This window comes from Artibeus jamaicensis, unplaced genomic scaffold (assembly GCF_021234435.1).
Source record: "Artibeus jamaicensis isolate MK-2021 breed Jamaican fruit bat unplaced genomic scaffold, CSHL_Jam_final contig_793, whole genome shotgun sequence".
Classification (NCBI taxonomy): Eukaryota; Metazoa; Chordata; class Mammalia; order Chiroptera; family Phyllostomidae; genus Artibeus; species Artibeus jamaicensis.
This window is the reverse complement of record NW_026521975.1, coordinates 10,523,331-10,549,745: the sequence shown is the minus strand read 5'-3', so window position 1 is coordinate 10,549,745 and position 26,415 is coordinate 10,523,331. Positions and strand designations below refer to the sequence as shown.

General features: G+C 38.9%; 1 protein-coding gene and 1 non-coding gene across 2 annotated transcripts in view; one reads left to right on the top strand and one right to left on the bottom strand.

Moving 5' to 3' along the window:
* UBXN7 (UBX domain protein 7) overlaps positions 1-25,791 on the bottom strand; it is a 58,130-nt gene extending 32,339 nt beyond the window's left edge. The window contains exons 1-3 of the mRNA XM_037147402.2: positions 25,647-25,791; positions 4,650-4,797; positions 392-459 (exon numbers count right to left, since the gene is read on the bottom strand). Coding sequence (XP_037003297.1) covers positions 392-459; positions 4,650-4,797; positions 25,647-25,719 — 289 coding nt within the window. The 5' untranslated portion in view covers positions 25,720-25,791. The remainder of the gene's footprint in view (positions 1-391; positions 460-4,649; positions 4,798-25,646) is intronic.
* On the top strand, positions 6,090-6,277 carry LOC119050925 (U2 spliceosomal RNA). Its single transcript, XR_005082831.2, has one exon. It is a non-coding gene; the product is annotated as a U2 spliceosomal RNA (small nuclear RNA).
* Positions 25,792-26,415: the final 624 nt, after the last annotated feature.

Sequence of the window (26,415 nt, the reverse complement as noted above, 5' to 3'; positions counted from 1 at the left end):
TCAAAAAAGGAAAACCATGTCTAGAAATTAAGAAAGAGTGAAAGTAAGGCATATCACAACACTAAAAATATGGCAGTCAGGTAAGGTAGGTACCCAGAACATAAAAGTAACTGGAGTCTTTTTCTCTAGTGATAGAATGATTGGTTTCCTTTACAAGGCAGTTTCAAATTTTCCTCCCTTTGGCCTTCTGCAGCAAATACCAACTTTTTAGTCTGGTTCACTCCTTGGAACAACCAATTGTGCACCTTTCCTGAGAAGAGGCCACAGATAAGAATTGACTATACACTTGAAGTAACAATCTGAGCAAGCCTTCATATCTTTTGATAGTTTCATTAAAATCCTAAAGGTAAAAACAAAGTCATATAAAGCCAAGGAAAAAAGGAGAACTTACCACCAAACAAAGGTTCTGGTTCCACCAATATTTCCTGCTTTTGAGGAATTGGGGCACGAACTTCTTCTCTATTCAAAAAAAGTGGAAAAATACCAAAATGAAAAGTGTTTTTGCTACCTGTTCTTTCTGTAACTATTGTTGCGTGCACTCAAATGAATAAGTAATGAACACCAGACTTAACTTTCAGGAACCACAGTGGTGAATAATGTTTCCATATAGAGATCAATTGGAATTAAAGTACATGGTAATTCAAGTGATTTATAAAGAGAACAAAGTATTTCTCCTTCCCAGTCAAGTTCCCTGCCCTATATTCTTTCAAAAAAAGGGGGAAGGCAAGCATTAATTTAAAGAAATATCAGGACTTGGCTAGAATGTCATCCTAATACAACAAGGTTGTGGGTTCCATCCCCACTCAGGATACGTACAAGAATCAACCAATGGCCCCAACTGGTGTGGCTCAGTTGGTTGGGTATCATTGTGAAAACACAGGGGTCACTGGTTCAATTTCCAGTCAGGGCACATGCCTCAGTTGCAGGTTTGGTCCCCAGCTGAGGCATGTACAAAAAGGCAGTCCAATTGATGTTTCTCTCTCCCATCAATGTTTCCCTTCCTTTTCTTCTCCCTCCCTTCCCCTCTAAAATTTAAAAAAATAAAAAAGAACCCACCGATGAATACATATATATATGGAACAATAAATCGATGTTTATCTCTCTCCCTAATAATCAATAAAAATATTTTTAAAAGAAAAATTTAAAACTCAGGCAAAAAATTAATAGAAAAATATTGGCTTAATAAAAGCACCTTTACCACCACGTTAAATAAACACACAGATATATTAAAATAAGCTTAACAAAACATAAATTTTATGCTAGTTATGAAGATGGCTAACATAGGTATTACCCTGAATTATTTATTCAATAGATTCTACAATACAGAAAAGAAAAAATTACTAATTTTTATTATTTATTTATTAAAAATTTTTAAAATTTTATTTTTAGAGAGAGGGGAAGGGAGGGAGAAAGAGTAGGAGAGAAATATCAATTGGTTACTTCCTGCACATCCCCATCCTGGGACCTGGCCTGCAACCCAGGTATGTGTCCTTGACATCCAGGAATCAAACCTGTGACCTTTCTGTTTGCAGGGTGATACCCAACCCACTGAGCCACACACCAGTCAGGGCAATTACTCATCTTTTAAAAGCCTATAAACTTTTAAAAGTTTATGTCTAGAGAGTTTACTAATAATCCATGTCTTCCAGTAAAAAAGGAAAAACAAAACCCCCTCATTTTGATATACTATAAAAATGGTGTTATGTTCCTTTAAATATCACCTTATTTTATGGTTTTAACTCAAATATTAAATTCTGCTAATTAATGTTCATAGCAAATAGCAGGTTCCAAATTTATTATCTTCTTGCTTATCATGTTAATTTAAGTTAGGCCCTTTGTTTTTCTTTCCGGCGTTTCTAATAGTAATAACTGAACTTAAAGCACTGTTTTTTTTTGATACCTAAGGGTCAGAACTCTTAAAATATACTTTGTGAAATAAAGTATAAACATTCATTTGTCATCAAGAACTAACATCCAGTAATCAAATAACTAGACAAAGAAATATACAATAAGACTAATGACTAAAGGATAAAAAATAATTCAAAATTGCCCTGGTTGGTGCAGCTCAATGGATTGAGTACCAGCCTGTGAACCAAAAGGTCACTGGTCCAATTCCCAGTCAGCGCACATGCCTGGGTTGCAGGCCAGGTCCTCAGTATGGGGCATGTAAGAGGCAACCACACATTGATGTTTCTTTCCCTCTCTTTCTCCTTCCCTTCCCCTCTGTGTAAAAATAAAATAAAATCTTTAAAAAGAAATTAAAAATTCTATTAAGTACTCTTTCCTACTAGGTACCAGTCCAGTCACTGCTTAGGCAAAGAATTTCAATAATCTGAACAATGTGTCTGTAAGAGGAAGCTCTATCAATCCTCCTTCATCAAAGAAAAACAGGCCATTATCTTAAGAAAACCAAGATTCTAAAAGATATCTTTTACCTGAATAAATCTTTCCCTCATTGGTATACCTCACTTTTACATTTATATATAATTCTCAATCAGTAATAGTCCCTTTACAGAAAGAATTGATTACTACATATTTGAGGGTATCTTTTCCAAGATTTTTAACTACCTACACCAAGATGGAAGAATAAAATAGAAAAAGTAAACTATAAAGAGTGAAAATTATAGTTTAGAAATTAGGAGCCACTATCAAATGTTAACCAATTAATAATACAAATAATCTAAGTAAAATTATAATGTAATTCAGTTCCTGAGTGCTGTAGCTCAGTTGGTTGACTGTCGTCCCACAAAGAGAAAGGTTGTGGGATTGATTCCTAGTCAGGGCAGACGCCTGGGTTTCAGGTTCTATCCCTGGTTGAGGTGAGTACGAGAGATAACCAATCAATGTTTCTCTCACATTGATGTTTCTCTCCCTCTCTTCCCTTCCCCTCTCTCTAAAAATAAAAAATATTTTTAAAAATTACAATGGAATTCAGTAGGAAAAGCTATTCACATATAAAAACTACTTTTACACAATTAAAAAAACATGTTTTATACAGTGTGGACAGATAGGTTCTCCCAAATCTGCTGTGAATACCTGTTATTCACATTTCTGTAAAGTAAATCATGTTTTCATGATTTACATGCTATGTTGATGGAGAATGGAATACATGGCCAGCAGTGACAAGAAAAAACTTTACAAAATATTAACAATGATCTCTAAAATTCATGCTTCATGTGGAAACACTATTACTCTAGAATCTGGAACTATATCAATAAAAGAGGTGAGAGTGTCCTGAGTGTTATTTGGCCCCTTACATCTATGTCTAATTTAGTAAAAATAAGATCCATGTCCTTTGCCTATCCCTATTTAAGGGGATTCCTCTATTTTGTATTTCATGTTAAAAACAATGAGTGATAAAGGACTACAAGTATTATTTAAGAATCTTTTAAATTTTGGTTTATTTTATTTTTTTAATGATTTTTATTTATTTTTAGAAAGAGGGGAAGGGAGGGAGGAAGAAGGGGAGAGAAACATCAATGCGTGGCTGCCTTCCACCACCCCCCTGCCCCCCACGACTGGGGACCTGGCCGGCAATCCAGGTAGTGCCCCTACTGGGAATCAAACTGGTGACCCCCCAATTTGCAGGCCGGCATTCAATCCACTGAGCCACATCAGCCAGGGCTATATTTTGTTTTGTTTTTTTTTTTAAAAAACAAGAACAATCAGTGCTTTTCCTTTGAGTAACGTTCATTTCTAATATTTTCCAAAGACTGCTGGAACTTTGCCCAAAAGATACTCATTTCAAATTCTCACTGGTATCAGATATAAAGGGCAAAAAAGAACAAATCTGCTTACCACTTATTACTATTCTCTATACAGTACAATTCCATATGCTGAAAGTGCTTCTAATAATTAACTATATGTAACTAAGGTATAAAAGACTACAATTATTTTTCAAAAAATTGTCATGGCACGCTTGCAAGTTTAATCCCTGGTCAGGACACACACAAGACTCAATTAATGAATGCATGAATAAGTAAAACAACTTACTTGATATTTCTCTCTCTTCCTCTTTCTCTCTAAAATCAATTAAAAAAATTTTTTTTTCATGACAATGAAAAATGGGGCAATGTAAGAAAAGCTAGCATTGGGAAATCTGATTATTATTGGGTTTCACTTCTCTGACTGCTTTTAATTGCTGTGTACCTTGGGAAAATGGCTATGCCTCTACTTCCTCATCTGTAAAACGTGGGTAAGGACATCCTACAGGGTTCTTTTCAGGATTAAATAACAGATGTGACAGTGCCTTAGTGAATTTAAAGTATGTAAGTATAAAAATTTCCATTTGACACTTTTTTAGACACTTTCAACTTAAAATTTTCTTCAAAAACAGAAAATTAACCTGATAAAAATGCAACTACTTGATTTAGGCAGGAGGTTGCTCCTAATAAGAATTAATAAATTCAGCCCTGGCTGGTGTGGAGCACCAGTCTGCAAACCGAAGGGTCTCCGATTCCATTCCCAGTCAGGGCATCCCTGGGCTGCTAGCCAAGTCAGGCCCCCAGTATGGGGTGCATGAGAGGCAACTGCATATTGATGTTTCTCCCTCCTCTTCCCCTCTGTCTAAAATAAACAAACAAACAAATAAATATTTTTTCTTTTTTAAAGGAAAATAAATTCACAATAAATAAAAAATAAATTCATACTCTGTGTGTGGTCTAACAGTAGAGACACTTGCTGAACTGGTACTGGGCTCTTCAGCGATTCCACCACCATCCAAAAACATGGTAACTGCCATCTCCAGATTATTGTTGCAGGCTTCAAGCATATGTTTCCCTACACTTTCACTTGCACCTGAAATATAAAAAAAAGAAAAGAAAAATATTTTTAAAAGACACCTTATATTCAGTTCTAATAAGAATACAGAATTCCCAAGCAAATGAGTGCATTTTCCCTTTAAGAATGAGTGACTTTAGACCCTGGCTGAGTAGCGCAGTTGGTATCATCCTGATACGCCAAGGCTGTGGGTTTGATCCCCAGTCAGGGCAGGACAAACACAGAATCAGCCAAGGAATGCAGAAATAAATGAAACAACAAATCAGTGCTTTTCTCTCTCCCTTCCTCTAAGAAAATCAATTTAACAAATGAACGATTTTAAAAAAACTTTAAACTTCTGCACTGCTGCTATACTGTGAACATATATGAGCTAGAAAAGTAACAGCTTTCAAGATTTTACTTATTTGTTTTTAGAGAGAGGGGATAGGAAGGAAAAAGAGAGGGAGGGAAACATCAGTGTGGTTGCCTCTCATGAGGTGCCTCCCCACACAGGTGCATGAGAGGCCCGCAACCCAGACATCTGCCCTGCTGGGAATCGAATCAGTGACTCTTTGGTTCACAGGCCAGCACTCAATCCACTGATCCACACCAGACAGGGGGAAAAGCAGCAGCTTTAAAATAGTAGTCTTCCTTCATAATAAAACAAAAACTAAATAAAGCATTTATCTGACTTTTCTTTAAATGGACTAACTATATATGTTAACAAAGCAAAGAAAAGATAAAGAGAAATGAAAGACTTAATTCTAGAAAGTTGGAAATTGTTAGAAACAATGCATTTCATTTCTATTTTTAAAAAAGTATTTTTCATTAACAGCAGGAGAAAAGTGAGATAGAACATTTTTGTCAAAGATATAACTAAGTCAAAAACCTCATAAGAAATGTCAAGCTTAATCATTTAAAACTGTACCTATCAGCCCTGGCTGTTGTGGCTCACTGGATTGAGCATCAGCCTGCAAACCCAAGGGTCACTGGTTCAATTCCCAGTCAGGGCACATGTAGGTCAAGTCCCGGGTGGGGGGCATGCAAGAGGCAACCACACACTGATGTTTCGCTCCCTCTCTTCCCCTTTAAAAATAAATAAATAAAATCTATTTTTAAAAAACTGCCCTATTACACATTTATCCATGTGTAAAACCAGCATGGTTTGTTAGATGCAATATAAATCAGTAAGGCCTTTTAGAAAAATAATTTTACAGAATGTATCAAGAAACAAAAATATTCATTCCTTTTTTGACCCAGTAATTTAGGCTTCTAGTCAAAGGAAGATTTATTCTTTTATTACTTCTCTACATAAAATAATACACACATATATCGCTTCTCAGTGTTTTGGCTAAGATCAAGTGTATCTGTTCTTATCAGTTTAATATCTGATACATCCTCTATCCGAGGACATTATATTAAATGGATTTTTGGAGCTGGGAGATGGAATAGGGCCTTGCTCCATCCACTGCGCACATTGACATGGTATTGCAGTACTTCTGGGAACAGTGCACTGAAAATAAATAAGTAAATAAATAAATAAATAAATAACACAAAACATGTCCATATATATCCAGTATAACTTCATAACTTAATTTGAAAAACTGAAAACATAAATGTTCAACAGTAGAAGCTGAATTACAGAATCTACTTGATGAAACACTTTGTGGTCATTAATAAGTAGCACAGGCTTTCAACTTGGGATGACTCCTTCATACCTGAATGATGTATGTCCCTTACAGTCTACTTCATTAGGTCTGTTGGTTGTGTGTGTGTTTTGCAAGGTGGGAGATAGAAGGAAGAGAAGGTATTCAGTTTTACAGAATACATGTTCTATTTTTTTGAGGCTGACAGCTATTTTCTCTCAGTATATTAAAGATAGCATTCCAATGTTTTCTGGCATCTGTTGCTGCTAGGATTTCAGAATCTTAAGAAAAACACTTGTATAGCAATCTGCAGTTTCTCTCCAGTTGCTTTTAAGATCTGTCTTTGGTTTTCTGCAGTTTCACTTTAATTTGTCAAGGCTTTGGGATTCACTGGACTTCCACTATATGTAAGAACTATAATCTTCTTTAAAATTTTTATTTACTTAATTTTAAGGAGAGGGGAAGGGAGGGAGACAAAGAGGGCAAGAAACATCAATCAGTTGCCTTTCCTACACACCCCAACTGGGGACCCAACCTGCAACCCAGGCATGTGCCCTGATTGGGAATCAAACTGGGAATCAAGCCTTTGCAGGATGAAGTCCAACTGAGCCACATTGGTCAGGGACTTTTTTGTTTTTTTTTTTTTTAAATACTCACCAGAGGACATGTTTTTTGTTAATTTTAGAGATAGGAATGGGAAAGAGGGAGGAGGAAAATCGATGTGAGAGAGAAACAGTGGCTTCCCATACGAGTACCAACTGGCCACTGAACACACAAACCTTTTGGTGTACAGGGACAACACTCTAGCCAACTGAGCCGCCCAGCCAGGATAAGAACATTTACCTTATATCAATTCTGAAAAATTCTCGGCCCATCCTACTTAACAATGACCTTACTCCTCCAGTAACACTTATTTCCTTCCAAAACTCCAATTAGACATATATTACAACTCTTCACTCTAGGCTGGGCTAATCTGATTTTTATCTGTTCACTGATTTTTAATTTCAGTTAATTTGCATACTTAGTTCTATTTTTTATTTTTTTCTAATCTGCTTGACCATGATTCAGAGACCCTTACTTCATACTCATATTTCAATATTAATTACATTTACTGGAGTTACTAAGACAAAACATAAACTTTCTGCAATCTCTAGGGGGCCACTGTCTTGTTTCTGCTGGCTCTTGCTTACTGTGGCATGGTTTTTCGTGCATTTTGTCATTTTTCTGACTGAGATCTTAATCTGTAGATTTTTGAATCCTGGGTTGAAGGATTCCTCAGAGGATATGATTTGATAGATTTTGTAAGGCATCTGTGGGTACTAGCAAACAGGGACCATTTAAAATACATTCTTGACTTGAAGACCACATGGGAAATGTGACCCTGTATGAACCATTATAAACTCTCAGTGAAGATCTCTCCTGCCACTCTCCAAGTACCAAGGTTGAAACAATAAAGTCAACTTCATGAAGGGGCAGAAATCTTCTTTCAGACTCCTCTCCTTAGGAGGGCCACAGGCTTTGTTTCCTGTTTCTTCTGCCCTATCACACTGTCAAAAGAGGTCAAGTCAATCCAGTTTGGGTAGATTCCACCAAGATGAAGGCTTGCTTTAAATCTAGCCAATACCTGCATTACCAATTTCATTTCATTTTTAGTCTCTATGTAGTCCTTACTTTCTTGCCAGCCCAACAATACATTATGAAAAAAAATGCAATAACTATTTTATTCAGGATTTTTTCTCAGTAGGAGGGTTATCTATGATCTCTCTCTAGCAAAGCCATACTGCCAGAATGGGAAGTGCTAACTCTACTCTTAACATCTCTATGTGTTTTCTCTACTACTATCTCCAAGGCTTTACAGCAAGCCCTTAATATGTCTTACTTAGATTACTACAATAGGTTCCTAACTGATCATTCTATCTTTCCACCTGGCTGCTGTGGTTATGTTCCAAAATACATGTCTGACTGTACAACACCCAAGTGTAAATTCTATAATGGCTTTCTGACACCTACGAAGTCCTTATGATATGGAAAGTCTTTGTGATCGGGTCTCAGCTTATCTCTCTAGCTTTGCCTCTCCTTTTCTCCATCCCATACAATTTAGTAAAGTCACAATGAATTACACGTTTGGAATTTCCTTATCTTCCTCATCCCTCTCTTCTACTTCAGCTCCTTGATGCATGCTCAACAATCACCCTAAGTGTTAACTGTGTCAACTTGTTTGCTAAGCATTCTCTACACTACTTCCCAATTCCTATCCCTCTAACACTCCAACCCTCTGATACTACTAAGCAGTAAATGTTGGTTTAATTTCTGGCTCTTCCAAAAGTGAAGTTTCATATTTAATTAATTAACTTTTTTAAAACAATGCCAAAAAAATTTTTAATTTTAGTTCACAAAAATTTTATATAGTACATACTAGATGTATGTACCATGTTAATTCATTGGAGCCTGGAAAAAACCCCTATGAGAAGGAGGTATTACTTTTTTAAAAATATATTTCATTGACTATGCTATTACAGTTTCCCATTTTCCCCCCTTCACTCCCCTCCACCCTGCACACCCCCTCCCACCCACATTCACCCTTTTTAGTTCATGTTCAAGTTCTTTGGTATTTACATTTCCCATACTATTCTTACCCTCCCCCTGTCTATTTTCTACCTGTGTATGCTATTTATTCTCTGTACCTTTCCCCCTTCCAACTCCCCTGTTGATAACCCTCAATGTGATCTCCATTTTTGAACCTCTGCTCCTGTTCTAGTTGTTTGCTTAGTTTGGTATTGTTTTTGTTTTAGGTGTGGTTGTTAATAACTGTGAGTTTGCTGTCATTTTACTGAAAATGTTTCTTATCTTCTTTTTCTTAGATAAGTCCCTTTAACATTTCATGTAGTAAGGGCTTGGTGATGATGAACTCCTTGAACTTGACCTTATCTGAGAAGCACTTTATCTGTCCTTCCATTCTAAATGAAAGCTTTACTGGATAGAGCAATCTTGGATATAGGTCCTTCCCTTTCATGACTTTCAATACTTCTTTCCATCCCCTTCTTGCCTGTAAGGTCTCTTTTGAGAAATCAGCTGACAATCTTATGAGAACTCCTTTGTAGGTGACTGTCTCCTTATCTCTTGCTGCTTCTAGGATTCTCTCCTTCATTTTAACCTTGGCTAATATAATTATGATGTACCTGGGTGTGTTCCTCCTTGGGTCCAACTTCTTTGGGACTCTCTGAGCTTCCTGGAAGTCTATTTCCTTTGCCAAATTGGAAAAGTTCTCCTTTATTATTTGTTCAAATAAGTTTTCCACTTGTTGCTCTTCCTCTTCCCCTTCTGGTACCCCTATAATTCAGATGTTGGAATGTTTAAAGATGTCCTGAAGGTTCCTAAGCCTCTCCTCATTTTTTTGAATTCTTGTTTCTTCATTCTTTTCTGTTTGGTTGTTTCTTTCCTCCTTCTGGTTCACACTCCACTGATCTGAGTTCCAGTTTTCTTTCCATCACTATTGGTTCCCTGTGCATTTTGCTTCATTTCATTTAGTGCCGTCATTTTTTCATCTAATTTGCAACTGAAATCAACCAGTTCTGTAAGCATCCTGATCACCAGTGCTTTGAGCTGGGCATCTGATAGGTTGGCTATCTCTTCGTTGCTTAGTTGTATTTTTTTTGACCTTTGATCTGTTCGTTTCGGCCATTTTTTTTTTGTCCTGACGCACCTGTTATGTACTGAGGGGCAGAGCCATGGGCGTTCATTCAGGTGGGGCAATCCCTGTCACTGCTTGTGACACTGGGGCAGGGGTTTAAGAGGGAACAATGGTGCTTGCTCCACTCTCTTCCAGATTTCAGTCACTTCTGCCACTTCCCCCAAGCAAACTGGGCCCTTCTAATGCTGATTCCTGTGTGGGTGGGTTTGTTCTAGGAGCCTGTTGGTCTCTCCAACAAACTCTCCTGTGAAGCTGGGAGTTTCTCCCACCACCTCAACCCCCACAGGAGCTCTTAATCAGTGTTTTGAGGCTTTATTTCCCCTCAGGGACCCTGGGTTGTGAGGTCTATCTCACTCCTCAGTTTCACCTGCTTTATCTGCACATGAATGCGGGATCACCCAGTTCCTCCAGCCACCTTGTGCACCTAGCCCCTCCACAATCCACAGCTTTGCTGGGTCCACCTGCCACTGCTTTTTTTTTTTGTTGACCCCTCTCCACCCCACCCAGCCTCCTGACTCCATCCCTCCTACCGGTCTGGATGAATGTTTCTTCTTTAACTCCTTGGTTGTTGGACTTCCATACAGTTCAATTTTCTCTCAGTACTGGTTGTTATTTTGTTTCTAAATTATTGTTATACTTATTTTGGTTGTGCAGGAGGCACAGTGTATCTACCTATGCCTCCATCTTGACCAGAAGTGTTATTTAACTTAATGTGATTTCATTTAATTTTTTCCACCACCTATACTCTCTTTCATCTCAGCCCATCCCTGACAATCACCACATTGTTGTCCATGTCCATGAATTCTAACACAAGGACTGGTTTTTGTCTTGGTATTGCCAGTATCTTGCATGTACGCTCCCCTATGATCAGTGTCTAATAAACTCACTTAGAGCTACCTCACAGTATTTTCAGCTCGCCAGGGAAGAGTCAGGCTTCAGTCAAAACAACTCTTCTATATCCTTTAATTTTATACTATGTGCAATATTCATGTTTTAAATTTCATTTATAAAGCAATACGGTTATGTTACAAAAATCACAAACAGCAAATGGGTACTTAGAATGAAGATAAAATTTCCAACATGAGCATCACATACAAATTTTAGAAGTGTTACATCTCAATGTAAAATGAAAACCACATGTTCCAAAATACTGTCAGATGACACAGGAGCTATAGCTTTGTCAGATATATGACAAAGACATATACCTATGATGCTAGTAGACAAAATTATTTCATGAAATATAAGTAGAACATCACTCATATACGCTACTGTGACTTAATATTTAATCGACAAAAAAAATTTTCAAAAAACACATTGGTACATTCCACTTAAATCTCTAGAAAATTTACATATTTGTGTTAGCCAAAAAAATCTTTTCTGGGGAATTGGACAAATAAAGAATCACCTTTTATTTAGGGTTTGCCTTATATCTGGGTATAGAAATCCAGAAAATGTCCAACCATTGTTAATATAACAAGGACAGTATGCACGACATTGATGTAACCTGGCAGCCAAGGAGAGTGGACTGAAATACATGTGCATGAACAATGACATCTTCACTGTAATAATCAGTGGCGGTAGTAGACGGCATTGAGTGAGCATGTGTACTGTGTGGCCATTGCATTCGAAATGACTGAGCAAGTAGAGCAACAATTCTGCATTCAATTTTGTGTTAAGCTTGAACAATCCTCCACAGAAACCATTTGGATGATTCAGAAGGCTGCAGCTATAGGTAACTAGTGATTAGCAGCTTCATCATGATAATGCACTTGCTCATGCATCACATCTTGTACAGAGTTTTTTGGCAAAACATCAAATCACCCAGATAACTCAGCCCCCACTACAGCCCAGATTTGGCACTCTGCAACTTCTGGCTTTTCCCAAAACTAAAATCACCTTGGAAAGGGAAGAGATTTTAGACCATTGAGCAGATTCGGGAAAGTATGACATGCAGCTGATGGTGACTGGGAGAACTGTGTGAGGTCCCATGGTGCCTAATTTGAAGAGGGCTGATGTGTTACTGTCCTATGTACAGTGTTTCTTATATTGCTCATCTTCTTCAAGAAATGTCTCTATTTTTCACATTACATAACTGGATACTTTCTGGACAGACCTAGTATATGGTTAATTTAATTTACATAGGACCAGGATTGCTTTTTTTCCTTTAAAGAGGCTACATATGGTATAATAAAATTAAACTGTGGGCCAGGTCCCCAGTTGGGGGTTTGCTACAGGCAACCAATTGATGTTTCTCTCACATATTGATGTTTTTCTCTCCCTCTTCCTCCCTTACCCTCTCACTAAAAATAAATTTAAAAAAATTTTAAATGTAATCTCAAGAATATAAACTTTTTGAGGGTATGAAAATTAATAAAGGGAGACTTCCGCCAAGATGGAAGCATAGGTGGAGACACCGTGCTTTCTCACACAAACAAGTTTAGAGTCAACTAAATATTAGCAACAGAAAACACAGCCAGAACACAGAAAATTGAACTTTTCAGAAGTCTGATAACAACGAATTCCTCAGCCTGACCAGTAAGAGGAGCAAAACCAGCAGCTGGTGGAGTGGCGTTGCACAGGAAAACTTGGTCGGACGGACTCAGGCGCGCGGAACCCAGGCGCAGGGTTTCAACAGGTGGACCTAGGGAGCAACCTAGGGAGCAACCCAGCGAGCAACCCTGGGGAACTAGTGAGGGAGCAGGACCAAGATTTGACTGTGGTCACGCATTTGTGCCCAGAAAGACCAGCGAGGGAGTGGACGGTTAGACGGGACCCAGCAGGCCCCAACGGCAAGCGGCAGCAGAGGGCGCTGCCATTTCTCTGCTTTGACCCCGCCTCCACATACAGCGCCATAACCCAGCAACCTCAGGGGCCCTGCCCTGGTGAACCACCTAAGACTCTGCTCCTCACCCAGAGACGCAAAACAGCAGAGGGGGTCGCCATTTCCCCGCTCTGACCACGCCCCCACATACAGCTACACAACCCTGCAACCTGGGAGTCCAAGGCTCCGTTCCTCATACTTAACAGGCGCGAACAGACCAAAAATGGCTCAAGAAGATCTCAAAGTCCCAGAGCCTATAAATCTAAGCAATGAAGAAATAGCGAAACTCTCAGACACACAGTTTAAATACTGGTGATCAGGATGCTCGCAGAACTGGTTGATTATAGCCACAAATTAGAAAAACATATAAAGGCGAAACTAATTGAAATGAATGGAATTGCACAGGAAACCAATAGTGATGAAGAGGAAACTAGGACTCAAATCAATGGAGTGGACCAGAAGAAAGCAAATAATGGCCAAACAGAAAAGAGTCAAGAAGCAAGAATTCAAAAAAATGAGGACAGGCTTAGGAACCTCCAGGACATCTTTAAACGTTCCCACATCCGAATTGTAGGGGTAACAGAAGGGGGAAAGGAACAGCCACCAGTGGAAAACTTATTTGAACAAATAATAAAGGAGAATTTCCCCAATCTGGTAAAGGAAATAGACTTCCAGGAAATCCAGGAAGCTCAGAGAGTCCCAAACAAGTTGAACCCAAGGAGAAACACACCAAGGCACATCATCATTACATTACCCAAGATTAAAATGAAGGAGAGAATCCTAGAAGCAGCAAGAGATAAGGGGACTGTCACCTACAAAGGAGTTCCCATCAGACTGTCAGCAGATTTCTCAAAAGAGACATTACAGGCAAGAAGGGGCTGGAAAGAGGTATTCCAAGTCATGAAATCCAAAGACCTACATCCAAGATTACTCTATCCAGCAAAACTTTCATTTAGAATGGAAGGACAGATAAAGTGCTTCTCAGATAAGATCAAATTCAAGGAGTTCATCATCACCAAGCCCTTATTATATGAAATGTTAAAGGGACTTATCTAAGAAAAAGAAGTTAAAGAAACATGAACAGTGAAAGGACAGCAAACTCACAGTTATTAACAACCACACCTAAAACAAAAGCAAACTAAAAGGACAGTAGATCAGGAGTGGAAACATAGAAATGAAGATCTCAAGAGGGCAGTAGCAACAGGGGAGTGGGAGGAGGAGAAGGGGGGAGAAGGTACAGAAAATAAGTAGCATAGACGGTAGGTAGAAAATAGATAGGGGGAGGGCAAGAATAGTATGGGAAATATAGAATCTAAAGAACTTGAGACACGTGGTCGTAAACTAAAGGGAGGGTAATGGTGGGGACGGGGGGTAGGGTGGAGGGGAATGAAGGGGGGAATAGAACAACTGTAATGGCATAATCAATAAAAAAATAAAAAAGTAATAAATAAATAAAAATAAATTTAAAAAAAGAAAATAAAGGGAAACTTCACTAAAATGGAATTGGGAGGCTAGAATGGGGAGCTCTCCCACAGTACCACTCCATGTCAATTACAGGAAAAATTCAATTACAGACCCCAACAAAAGAAATCTTCAACAGGAAAAAATGAATTAGAGGCCCAATAAGATGTACATTGCATCTCCTACAAGAAATCGATTATCACAGCAACTCTTCATTCAAGGAATGAAAAACTTTCATGTCCTTGAACTGTCATCTCTCTAAACTATTATTCATTGCTTTTTTCCAATGGACTTTCAAAACAACCCTCCCATCTTTCTCCTTTTTCTCCGTAACTTTCCTCCCCTTTGTTTGTTGGACTTGCCTGTGGCTTTGCTATAACTTGCTTGTCCCAAATTACAATTCTTTGCTGTTCCCAAATAAATGTATATTTGCTGGTAAAATAACCATTTTATTTTTAAGGTCAACAAAGTAAAGGAGGCGCTCACATATCACAACAACCAACTTTATGTTAGGTAATTAAATACAAACTCATGGGGTTTGTTTGTAAAAACAACAAAAATTTAATGAACAATTTCACAATTCCTATTATTTCTCATAAAACCTGAGGTTTTCAATGCTTCCCTAATATTTTTATACCATATCCAGTTATATACTGTACTGTATTATTATACTTCTTAAATGGTAGTCTACAAGTTCAGTGTCTACTTGTACTCCACCATTTTAATGTACTTACCTACCCAGTAGATTCTCAAAGTTAAAAGGTTTCTATAGGCAGACTACTCTGGTAGTTTGTTCTAGCAGAGAGATGCATACTCCAACACTGGAGCTTTCAGGATGGTGACCTATAAGAGCTTTCAAATGCGGGGGAAAGGGACAATCTACCTATGAAGACTGCTTGAAAGGGAAGTACATGCTAAACCACAGCAAGACTGGAGAAGACAGTTTTAGAGAGGGGCCCAAGAAGCAAAGTACACCATTAACTTTCTTAGATAAAGGCAAATTATCTGAGCCATCTGTGCTTACATAATCAGTCATTCTTAAGTATATCACTTGCATCACCTAGTGTGTCATTTTAGAAACAGAAGATAACTGAAAAATAATTAAAGATACCAGTGGTTCCTAAGGTCCAGAAATAGAGACATTTAGTAATATGAAAGACTATTTTTGGTGTTTCATGAATTAGGGATGGGGGTACTATTGGCATTCAGTGGAAAGAAGCTGGGGGTGCTATATTAGTTTGAAAACTGACCACCCTCCCCCAAAGACTACACATGTCCTCATTATAGACTTCTGGCTACCAGAACTTTGAGTGAATGTGTGTTAAGTCATGCAGTTTGTTACAGCAGCCACAAAAAACTAATATGTGCAAAATCTTCTGCAATGGATGGAACAGTCCTACACAACAAAAAGTGTCCTTGCCAAAAGATCAATAATACCCCCACTGAGCTAAACAGAGGAATATGAGGAAGTGAAGGTTAACTGACAGGACAGAGGAAAAGGAAGTCTAAATGATATAGGGGGAAGGAACAATGATAGTTACAAGTTTCATCTATATTATAAGGGGTAATAACAATTTCTGATGGGTCAGCTGAAAAAATTTGAACGTCTCTCTTATTATACTCAGAATAAAGAATGTATCTTTCTAAGGGGTAGGGGCTAATAAGTTTGCAGATTTAAACTACCTGAAAACTTTCTTAAATGGGCTTATTTTGAGGTCCCAATATTGTAGGTAGCAACAGGATACCTTAATCTAACCCAATGTTCTTAGCTTGTTCAGGCTGCTATAATAAAAATACCGGACTTCCACCAAGATGGAGGCATAGGTGGAGACGCCGTGCTTTCTCACACAAACAAGTTTAGAGACAATAAAATATTAGCAACAGAAAACACAGCCAGAACACAGAAAATTGAACTTTTCAGAAGTCTGATAACAAATTCTTCAGCCGGACCAGTAAGAGAGGAGAAGCCAGCAGCTGGCGGAGCGGGATTGCACAGGAAAACTCAGTCAGATGGACTCAGGCAGGCAGATCCCAGGCATGGCGTTGCAACCGGTGGACCCAGTGAGGGCACAGGGCAGTGGGTTGACTGTGGTCGTGAGAAGATAGACCAGCGGGGGAGTGGGCGGTGAGACGGGACCGAGCAGGCCCCAGCAGCCAGAGGTAGTAGAGGGGGCCGCCATTTCCTCGCTCTGACCCGGCCCCCACATACAGTGTCACAACCCAGCGACCTGGGCAGCCCCGCCCTGGTGAACACCTAAGGCTCCGCTCCTCAGACTTAACGGGAGCGAGCAGACCAAACATGGCCCAAGAAGATCTCAAAGCCCCAGAGCCCATAAATCTAAGCAATGAAGAAACAGCAAAACTTTCAGATGCACAGTTCAAAACAATGGTGATCAGGATGCTCACAGAACTGGTTGACTTTAGTCACAAATTAGAGGAACATATGAAGGCTAAACTCATTGAAATGAATGGAACTGCACAGGAAGCCAATAGTGATGGAGAGGAAACTGGGACTCAAATCAAGGGAGTGGACCATAAGGAACAAGAAAAGGGCCAAACAGGAAAATATGAAGAAACAAGAATTCAAAAAAATGAGGACAGGCTTAGGAACCTCCAGGATATCTTTAAACACTCCAACATCTGAATTATAGGGGTACCAGAAGGGGGAAAGGAACAGCCACCAGTGGAAAACTTATTTGAACAAATAATAAAGGAGAATTTCCCCAACCTGGTAAAGGAAATAGACTTCCAGGAAATCCAGGAAGCTCAGAGAGTCCCAAACAAGTTGAACCCAAGGAGAAACACACCAAGGCACATCATCATTACATTACCCAAGATTAAAATGAAGGAGAGAATCCTAGAAGCAGCAAGAGATAAGGGGACTGTCACCTACAAAGGAGTTCCCATCAGACTGCCAGCTGATTTCTCAAAAGAGACATTACAGGCAAGAAGGGGCTGGAAAGAGGTATTCCAAGTCATGAAATCCAAAGACCTACATCCAAGATTATTCTATCCAGCAAAACTTTCATTTAGAATGGAAAAACAGATAAAGTGCTTCTCAGATAAGATCAAATTCAAGGAGTTCATCATCACCAAGCCCTTATTATATGAAATGTTAAAAGGACTTATCTAAGAAAAAGAAGTTAAAAAAACACGAACAGTGAAAGGACAGCAAACTCACAGTTATTAACAACCACACCTAAAACAAAAGCAAACTAAGAGGACAGCTAGATCAGGAGCGGAAACATAGAAATGAAGATCTCACGGAGGGTTAGTAACAGGGGAGTGGGAGAAGGAGAAGGGGGGAGAAGGTACAGAAAATAAGTAGCATACATAGTAGGTAGAAATAGATGGGGGGGGCAAGAATAGTATGGGAAATATAGAATCTAAAGAACTTGAGACACACGGTCATAAACTAAAGGGGGGAAATGGTGGGGGCAGGGGGTGGAGGGGAATGAAGGGGGGGAACAGAACTGTAATGGCATAATCAATAAAATCAAAATAAAAAATAAAAATACCATAAACTTGATAGTTTAGACATCAAACATGTATTTTTCACACTTCTGGAGGCTGGGGAGTCCAAGATAAAGGCTCCAGCAGATTTGGTGTATGGTACAGGCCCCTTCCTGCTTCACAGACAGCCAACTTCTGTGTTCTCACATGGCAGGAGGGACAAGAGAACTCTCTGGATGCTCTTTTTTTAAGGACACTGAATAGAGCTTATGTGAGCTCTATCCGCATAACCTAATCACCTCCCAAAGGCCCCCACACATCCTGATAGCATGCCATTAGACATTAGCGTTTTTATTTTTATTTCCTGATTTGAGAGAGAGAAAAAGGAAAGGGAGGAAGGGACAGAAAAAGAAAGACAGACAGACAGAGACAGAAACATCGATTTGTTATTCCACTTGTTTGGCTGATTCTTCTATGTCACCTGACCAGTGATCAAACAGCCCAAAAGATAGCCCAAAACCTGTAATAAAGTCCATGTCTCCACCACAACTGGAAGCAAGAACCAATATTTAGTAGTACCTTATGCCTAGTCTCTACACTACTTTGAGTAGCAAAAGGATAGTCTCTTCACCTACTATCAAGGAACCAAAGTATGGCAGTCACGGAAATTGGAAAGAAGGAAGGAAGGGAAAAAAATCCCTCTATAGAATCCTTCCTGACACAGAGGGATAGAGCACAGAAATGACAACACAATAAACTAGACTGCCCATTAAAGATATGGGAGTGGGCAAGAGGTTTTTTTAAAAAAAATTATTTATTTACCTTTAGAGGGGAAGGGAAGGAGAGAGGGAGAAAAATATCAATGTATGGTTGCCCCTCGTGCATCCCTGGCTGGGAAATGGCCTGCAACCCAGGCACGTGCCCTGACTGGGAATCGAACTGCGATCTTCTGGTTCGCAGGCCTGCGCTCAATCCACTGAGCTATATCAGCCAGGGTAGGGTGACAGTTTTAAGAGATAAGGTAAAAGTTTGACCTTCTCATCAGTCTCCCATTCTGGAGTTGTTAAGCATTCATAATAAAAAACATTAAAAGAAAACAAAACCGTGTATGCAGAAAAAGAAATTTATTAAGTACCAAAGGAATGAAATGATTAATATAGGGGAATGAAATGACCAGTTAAACAAACCTAATTTTTGTTAGATCAACAAAAGGAGCCTATAGAAAGGTTAAGTAGTGATATGGAGGAAAATGCATGGGTCTGGGAGTAAAGACACCAGTGTTCTAGTCCCTATTCTATCTTGAACTAGACCAGCGCAGAACAGCTACCCATTATTGGCCCACGACAAGATAAAAACAGAAATTTCAGTGTAAGAATTTAGACACTTGTACAGCAATCTGACAGAGTAACAACAGAGCAATTTATGTCTGTTGAATTTAATAAAAAGTTGAGGCTTGAAAGATTTATGGACAGCAAATTATCATATGAAAAAATGACCAATATCATTAATCACTAGGGAAATGCAAATTAAAACCACAATGCGCCATATCATTTACACACCTATTAAAGTGACCACAAAAAATTTAAAATACCAAACAGGCAAATGGAATTTTCACACAGTGCAGATGGGCATACAAAACAGGAGTAGTGACTTTGGAAAACTGGCAATTTCTTAGTTATGCACCTATTGTATGATCCAATAATCTCATTCATATGTACTTATCCAAAGGGAGACAAAACAACCTTATACACTAATGTTTTTATTTATAATTCCCCACAGTGGAAACAACACAATTAGCCAATCATTTAATGAAAGGATAAACAAACATGGTATACTGTCCACCAATAAAAAGAATTACTCATACCACAACATGAATGAATTTCAAATACAGTATGCTAAGTGAAAGAAATCAGACTCAAAAGATTAAATACTGTGTTTCATTTATATCACATCTGGAAAAGAAAAACTATTAACAGACCAAAAGATTAGGCTACAGGTGGGGAGAGAAATTGACTATAAGGGGTAGGAGGAATTTTTTGAGAATGATAGAACTCTTGTACATCCTGTGGTTACATGATTGTACGTGCTTATCAAAACTTGTAAGTATACATTGAAAAGAGTAGATTTTATTGTATGTACATTATACCTTAATTTTTAAAGATTTGCGCTTATATTTATATTGTTACTTTTATTTCATTTTCAAGCAATTAATTTTAATTGTTTTTTATGAAAATTTTGGTATATGAAGATTGAATGTTTAAAAAAATTTTATTGACTAGTTTTTAGAAAGAGAAGAAGGGAGAGAGGAAAAGAAACACTAATTTGTTCCACTTATTTATGCATTCACTGGTTGATTATGTATGTGCCCTGACCTGGGTGGGATCAAACCCAAAACTTTGGCGTGGCAGGACAATGCTCTAACTGACTGAGCTACCCAGATAGGGTCTTGAATTTTTTTTAAAGGTCCTTTCCTACATATAAAGTTGAGAAGGACTAACCTAAGTCACTTTTCTTCTCTGGGCCTTTAATTTCTCATTTGATTAACTCACAAAATGAGTAATAATGGTTTCTAAGAAACCATCCAGCTCTAACCCCCCCCAAAAAAAACTCCTCCATTTGTATGAATATCCAATGATTTCTGGCTTCCTAAAGTGCCTACATATTTGAGGTAGTTCCATACTGTTGATGTTCAAAGTACCATCACTCTCCTGGGTTTCCTCCTCCATCTTTGGTTTATCTTTGCAGTCTGTCAGATGTTAGTGTTCCTTCAGCTTTGTGTTCTGGAGCCTAGTATTTTCTCACATGACACTTCCTAGCAAGCTGTCATCTACTTTTAAAGTTTCAACAGCCACCAATATGACTGACTCTCAGATGCCACTCCTCCTTCCAGACCCAAATATTTATATGCTTATCAAACAGCTCTAATTAGAAGTCCCACAGGCAACAACTAATCTAACACTGAATTAACCATCTTCTCCCCAACCAAACTCCTACTACCCTACACCTTCACAAATAGCAGCATTATGTACCTAGATGTCCAGAACAGAATCCTAAGCTTGGTTCTGACTCCTCTAACTTCTTCCCATGTGTTTCAGAGCCCACTTCTCTGCCACTGACTTATTTCAGGACACCAGCTGTCTTTCCTGGACTAATACAACAGTCTTCTATTGATCACTATGTCTGCCTCTTCTCCACTATGGCCAAGTAGCTTTTTCTAAAAAATCCAAATCTGATTATCGAATGTCACTTCCCTAATTAAAACTTCACTGATTCCCACTGCACTCAGAATAAATTCAAGATTTTTTTAACTTGGATTACAAGGCCCTTCCTAATCTGACACTCAATTAATCTATTCAGCTCTATGTACTGCATCTCCCACTAACTATGCTCTATTTGTTTGAAATGATCAATTCCCTAAACCTATTGTCTTTGTTTTCTTGTCTCTGTATGGGTATGTCTGTCCCTACTTCCTCCAGGCCTTCACACATGTCCCTCCTGCTAGAAACATTTCTCCTCTAGATTTTAGCTAAGAAATTATTTCTTCTGTTCAGAGAAGTCTTTCTTGACCTCCATAATACATCTTCCCACTCATATCAATATTTGAGACCGTATTCACATTAAACTTCAAGCTTTTGAGGATTACACCCTGTCCTGCTCATGGCATTATCCCCTGGATCTGGATACCTGGCACATAGCAATATATCAATAAATACGGAATGCATTAGTAAGATTCCATTCAAACTCAAAAAAAATTATTACCTCCCTAAATTTCTGTTCAAACATCATTATCACCTTTTAAAACAGTCCTTAAAATTCCAAGAGTTTTCTTTTGATATCTAGACACTTGCAACCGCCTTTCCTGACAGAGAATTTGAACATATTTTAATACTAACCCAAGAGAAATATATTATAAAAAAGACTATGAATGGAAATCAGCCAAAAACACAAATACCACACACACCAGTTTCTAATTTCTATAACAAATATGCATTCATTCAACAACTTTAGAGAAATATTAAACTAAGGTCTCTTTTACAACTGAGGTACTATATTCTCATTAAGTATATGAATGCCTTCTATGCACAAAACTTTGGAATCCTATACTAGCAAGCTCTTGTCTTCTCAGAGTACTCTCTATTCCCTCACAATTCGTCCTTACCTCCTGAATGACCATTTTTACCAATTTTAGTGTCTATGTATCTCTTATCTCAATAATTATTCTGACTACATCTGTGCATTTTATATATATATGGCTAGATGTCAGCCCAAGTTGCTGTTTATGGGTAATGCCATACTTTTAAACATTTTTTTTAGTTTAAAACATTTTTTAAATTGTATTTATGGAATTACCTTTAGATCCAGCAGCATATTCTTTCTTCATATTTTGGGAATCGATATGACCTTTCTTACATGACTTTTGATTTTTAAAAAATTACATAATTTAAATTTATTGGAGTGACACTGATTAATAAGATCATACAGAGTATCAAATGTACATTTCTATGATACAGGATCTGTATATCATTATCAGCAGTCTTTCAAGGCCATATATGATGAACATCAAGGGAGATCAAATAGTAACATAAAATGCGGTAGACTATAAAGAAACAAGGCTAGTTTTCTATGCAACTTCAAATGATTCTAACAGCATCCATGGTAAAGGTGTATAACTTCTCAATATTATTACTTCAAAAAACCATCATTTCCCTTGTCTACCTGCTTATCAAAGAGTTTGAGCATGGAAAAATACTTCTGACGCAATGTCAACTTAAAATTTCAGAATTCTATAATAAAAAAGAAAAAACATGAATATTAAAAAATTCTGGAATTCTAAATTATGTATATTATGATCCACAATGTATTTAAAAAATAAAAATATGTAAACAAGAATTGGAAAATATAAAATAAAAAATATTGCTGTGGCCCTGGCCAGTGTGGCTGAGTTGGATGCAGCATCATCCCATAATCAAAATTGTAGGTTCAATTCCCAGTTGGGGCGCATGCCTGGGATGCAGGTTTAATCCCCAGTCAGGGCGCTATGATCCTGATCCCCAACTGTGCATGTGTGGGAGGCAAGCAGTTGATGCTTTTCTCTCTCATAGATGTTTCTCTCTCCCTTCCTCTCTCTCTAAAAGCAATGAAAAAGAAAATGTCCTCAGGTGAGTATAAAAATATATATAATTGTTATGAGAATTGGATTATTTTTTCCTTTTTTCAAAAGTATTACATGCCCTGGCCAGGTGATTCGGTTGGCTGGAGGAGTGGCCACCAATTCTCCAAAGGTTGCAGGTTCCATCCCCTGTAAGAGCACACATCCGGGTTGTTGGTTTGATCTCTACTGGGGAGCTTGCAGGAGACAACTGATCAATGTCTCTCAGATCAATGTTTCTTTCTCTCTTTCTTTTCCTCTCTCTCTACCCCTCAAACCTCCTCAAGTCAATAAACACATCCTCCAGTGAGAATTTTTAAAAAGTATTTCATGTTGTGGTAGCTTTTTAGTAATTTTTTAAAAACCAGTCATTACTTCATACTCATATAGAGATGTTCTGTTTAGTAAGATCACTTAAAACTCTTTGAATTTTCTATTCTATTTCTAAATGCCACAAAAAAGGTTAGGACTCACATTTTTAAAAATGCATTGCTTTTACCAGAATGCTGAGCTTCCAAATAAGTAAAATCCAGGTAAGTAAAATGTTCTGAAATCAGAGCATAAGCTTATGCTCTGATTAATTCATCCAAACAATGGATAAATACATAAATATCAAATACACTTTTATCATAAATACTAAAATTTAAAATATACGTGGACACAACCCCAAATTTTATTTTTAGGATACATGAAAAAGACTAATGAGGCCTATCATGTTCCTAATAGTTAATCACTTCTTATTAAAAAAATCCCCAAAATTATTCATAGAAATTCATAATACATTAAGAACAATCTACAGTATTTTCCCTTTTGCAGACTTTCAGATACCATGGTCCACTGAGGGTCTCCAACTTGATTCAGAAATAGAAAGGCCTGTGACCAAGAAATAAGTCGTGTACGCTAGCAGACAGAAACGGAATTAAAGCAAGTAAGTGAGTTACTTTATCTCACCAGACTCTGGGTTTTGTCTGTATCTAATAAAAATGTTGTGCCAGAAGAAATAATGTGAGAATAAAACAATCTGAGTTCCTGAAGGAGTGGGTGGTAGTTAGCACAAAAACTTAAATTAAACTGATCGCATCTTAAACCACCTCTAAAAAACCTCAATAAAAGGGATGAATAATATTCAATATCTGATTCACTACAGACTCTAACATAATCAACATTATTAACTTACATACCCAAGAATTTTCTAATTTTCCCCAATAACAGTAATCTGCTTAGCCATTGGGAAATGCATCACATCTTTAACATAACGATACAATCGCCAAAGTTTAAAAATATTAAGAAAAGTTATTCCACTCCTCATCCCAATTTAATTACAAATTTTACTTTACCAACTTTGATGTGATGTTTCATACCCAGAAGCTAATGCATCAACTAGCTAGCTATTATTGTAGCACAAAAGATAAAACTAGCTTTAATTATAAAACAACATTCATATAACCTGTAGTAGTTAAAACAATGTAAAATTTTACTTAACCAGATCTTGCACGTCAAATACTACGAACATTAACAGTGTAACTGTTGTCGTCTGCATCTAATAAATTACCAGATAGGGTATAGATTTGCTATGGGAGAAAACTAACATTCTGACCTCCTTCCAAAATGACAAACTAGAACGGCAAAATTACACTCGGCACATGGAGTACACTTCTCTCAAATCACTCCACAGAGAACATCATTTGCTCCGCCCTCTAATAACTCATGCAAAAAAAAGTTCAGCACCATCAGAGAGAAACAAGTAAGAGAATTCACAGAATGGCTTAGGGCCTTTCCTCCAGACGGTTAGAGGTTCTGCATGTGCCCTTCGCAGAAGTCCAAAGAAAAAGAAAAAGAAAAACCGAGGGTTTGGAGGGCATGACATCCAGAAACTGGTTTTCTCTCAAGAAGTTTCTGCCGCCATCCCTATGTTATCAGCAGAAGGCCCCGCCGCCATAGTCTCAGTCTATGATTTTATTATGAGGAGGTGGGACACGCCATCCAGGATTCTTCCAGGCCTTCCCTACTAAGATGGGGGGGGGGGTCCCCCGTAATTCTTCTCTTAAAACCTCGGTCTTGAAGGTACTCCTCAGCACCCCTCCCCCCATTTCTGGCGGCCTATCCCGCGGGAACCGTCAAAGCGCTGCCCGAACCCACCAGCCTCGCGTTTAAGGCGGGAGGGCCGGAACACGCCAGGGCCACAGCGAAGGCTTCGAGGGGCCCAGAAAAGGGAAGGGCAGGCCAGGGACAGAGGGAGAATGCCCAGGCCGAGGAAGACAGGAAGAAGGTAGTGAGGGGATGCACTGCACCCCATCGATGCACGGAGAAGACATGATGAAGGAGGGCGGTGGCCTGGGTGCGGGGCCCCCCCCACCTCACCCGCCCCCAGGTCCCTTGGCCGGCGGGCGCGAAAGGGCTCGGGCCGGATCTGGGCTGACAGGAGGTGGAGAGTGTCCCTCCACACTACAAGGAGACCGAGAATGAGGGTTTGGGGTGCGCAGGGGGGTGCAGTCTGCCGCCTGAACCCGGACACCCGACGCCGTCGTCGCGTCTTCCTCAGGAGAGAGGACGGGAGCTGTGGGTAAAGCCCGAGGGAGTAATGCATGAAGGTAGAGGGAGGCCTGGGGCAGACCGGCCGCCCGCTCCAGACCCCACTCTCCACCTTCCGGTAACCGCGTCTCTTACCGGTGATGGCGGTGAACTGCTGAATTAACCCCTTCAGCGCCGAGGACGCCGCGGAGCCGCCGTGGGCAGCCATCTTACCGCCGCCGCCGCCGCCGCCGCCGCCGAACAACAACACAGACTCACACGGACGACCCTCCCCCACCTCGCCGAGCGGTCTGCGCAGGCTTATTGACCCCAAGTCCCGCCCCCAAAGCCCCGCCCCCTAGCGGCGATTCGCGCATGCGTGCTTCTAGAACGGTTCGAGAGCGGGTTTTTCCTGGTTGGCTGAGCGGTTGCTGTCTGAGACCGCATCCTTCTTTGTAACCTTCGGTGTCCTGCGCTCCTGGCTCCAGTGCCATTCGGTTTCCGATTTCCGAAGGAAACTTCGGGCTCGGTAGGTAGTAGGTTCTTCACGTTTAAGTTTCACAGACCCAACTACCGATGATAGTTTTCTTTTTTCTTTTTGCAGCTCTGCTAGGTTTCCTGTAGCTCCCATCAAAATATAAAATTCTACATAGTTGTACCAAAGAGACTTTTGCACCTGCTTCCCAATCTCTAAACTAATTGCTAGATAACCTAGTGTGGCAACCCATCCAACAGAAACAAATGAAAAAATATTATACTTTGAATAATGAAAAATTGAAGTTTTATTTTTTATACTTTTTCTCATGGAAAATTGAACTTTTAGATAACGAAGGACAAATATCCCAAAACTAAACATCAGTTAGTATTTGAATTATTTCACTAATTTACTCTAGTATTTTGTTTGTAATTTTATTTCTGCTTTTAA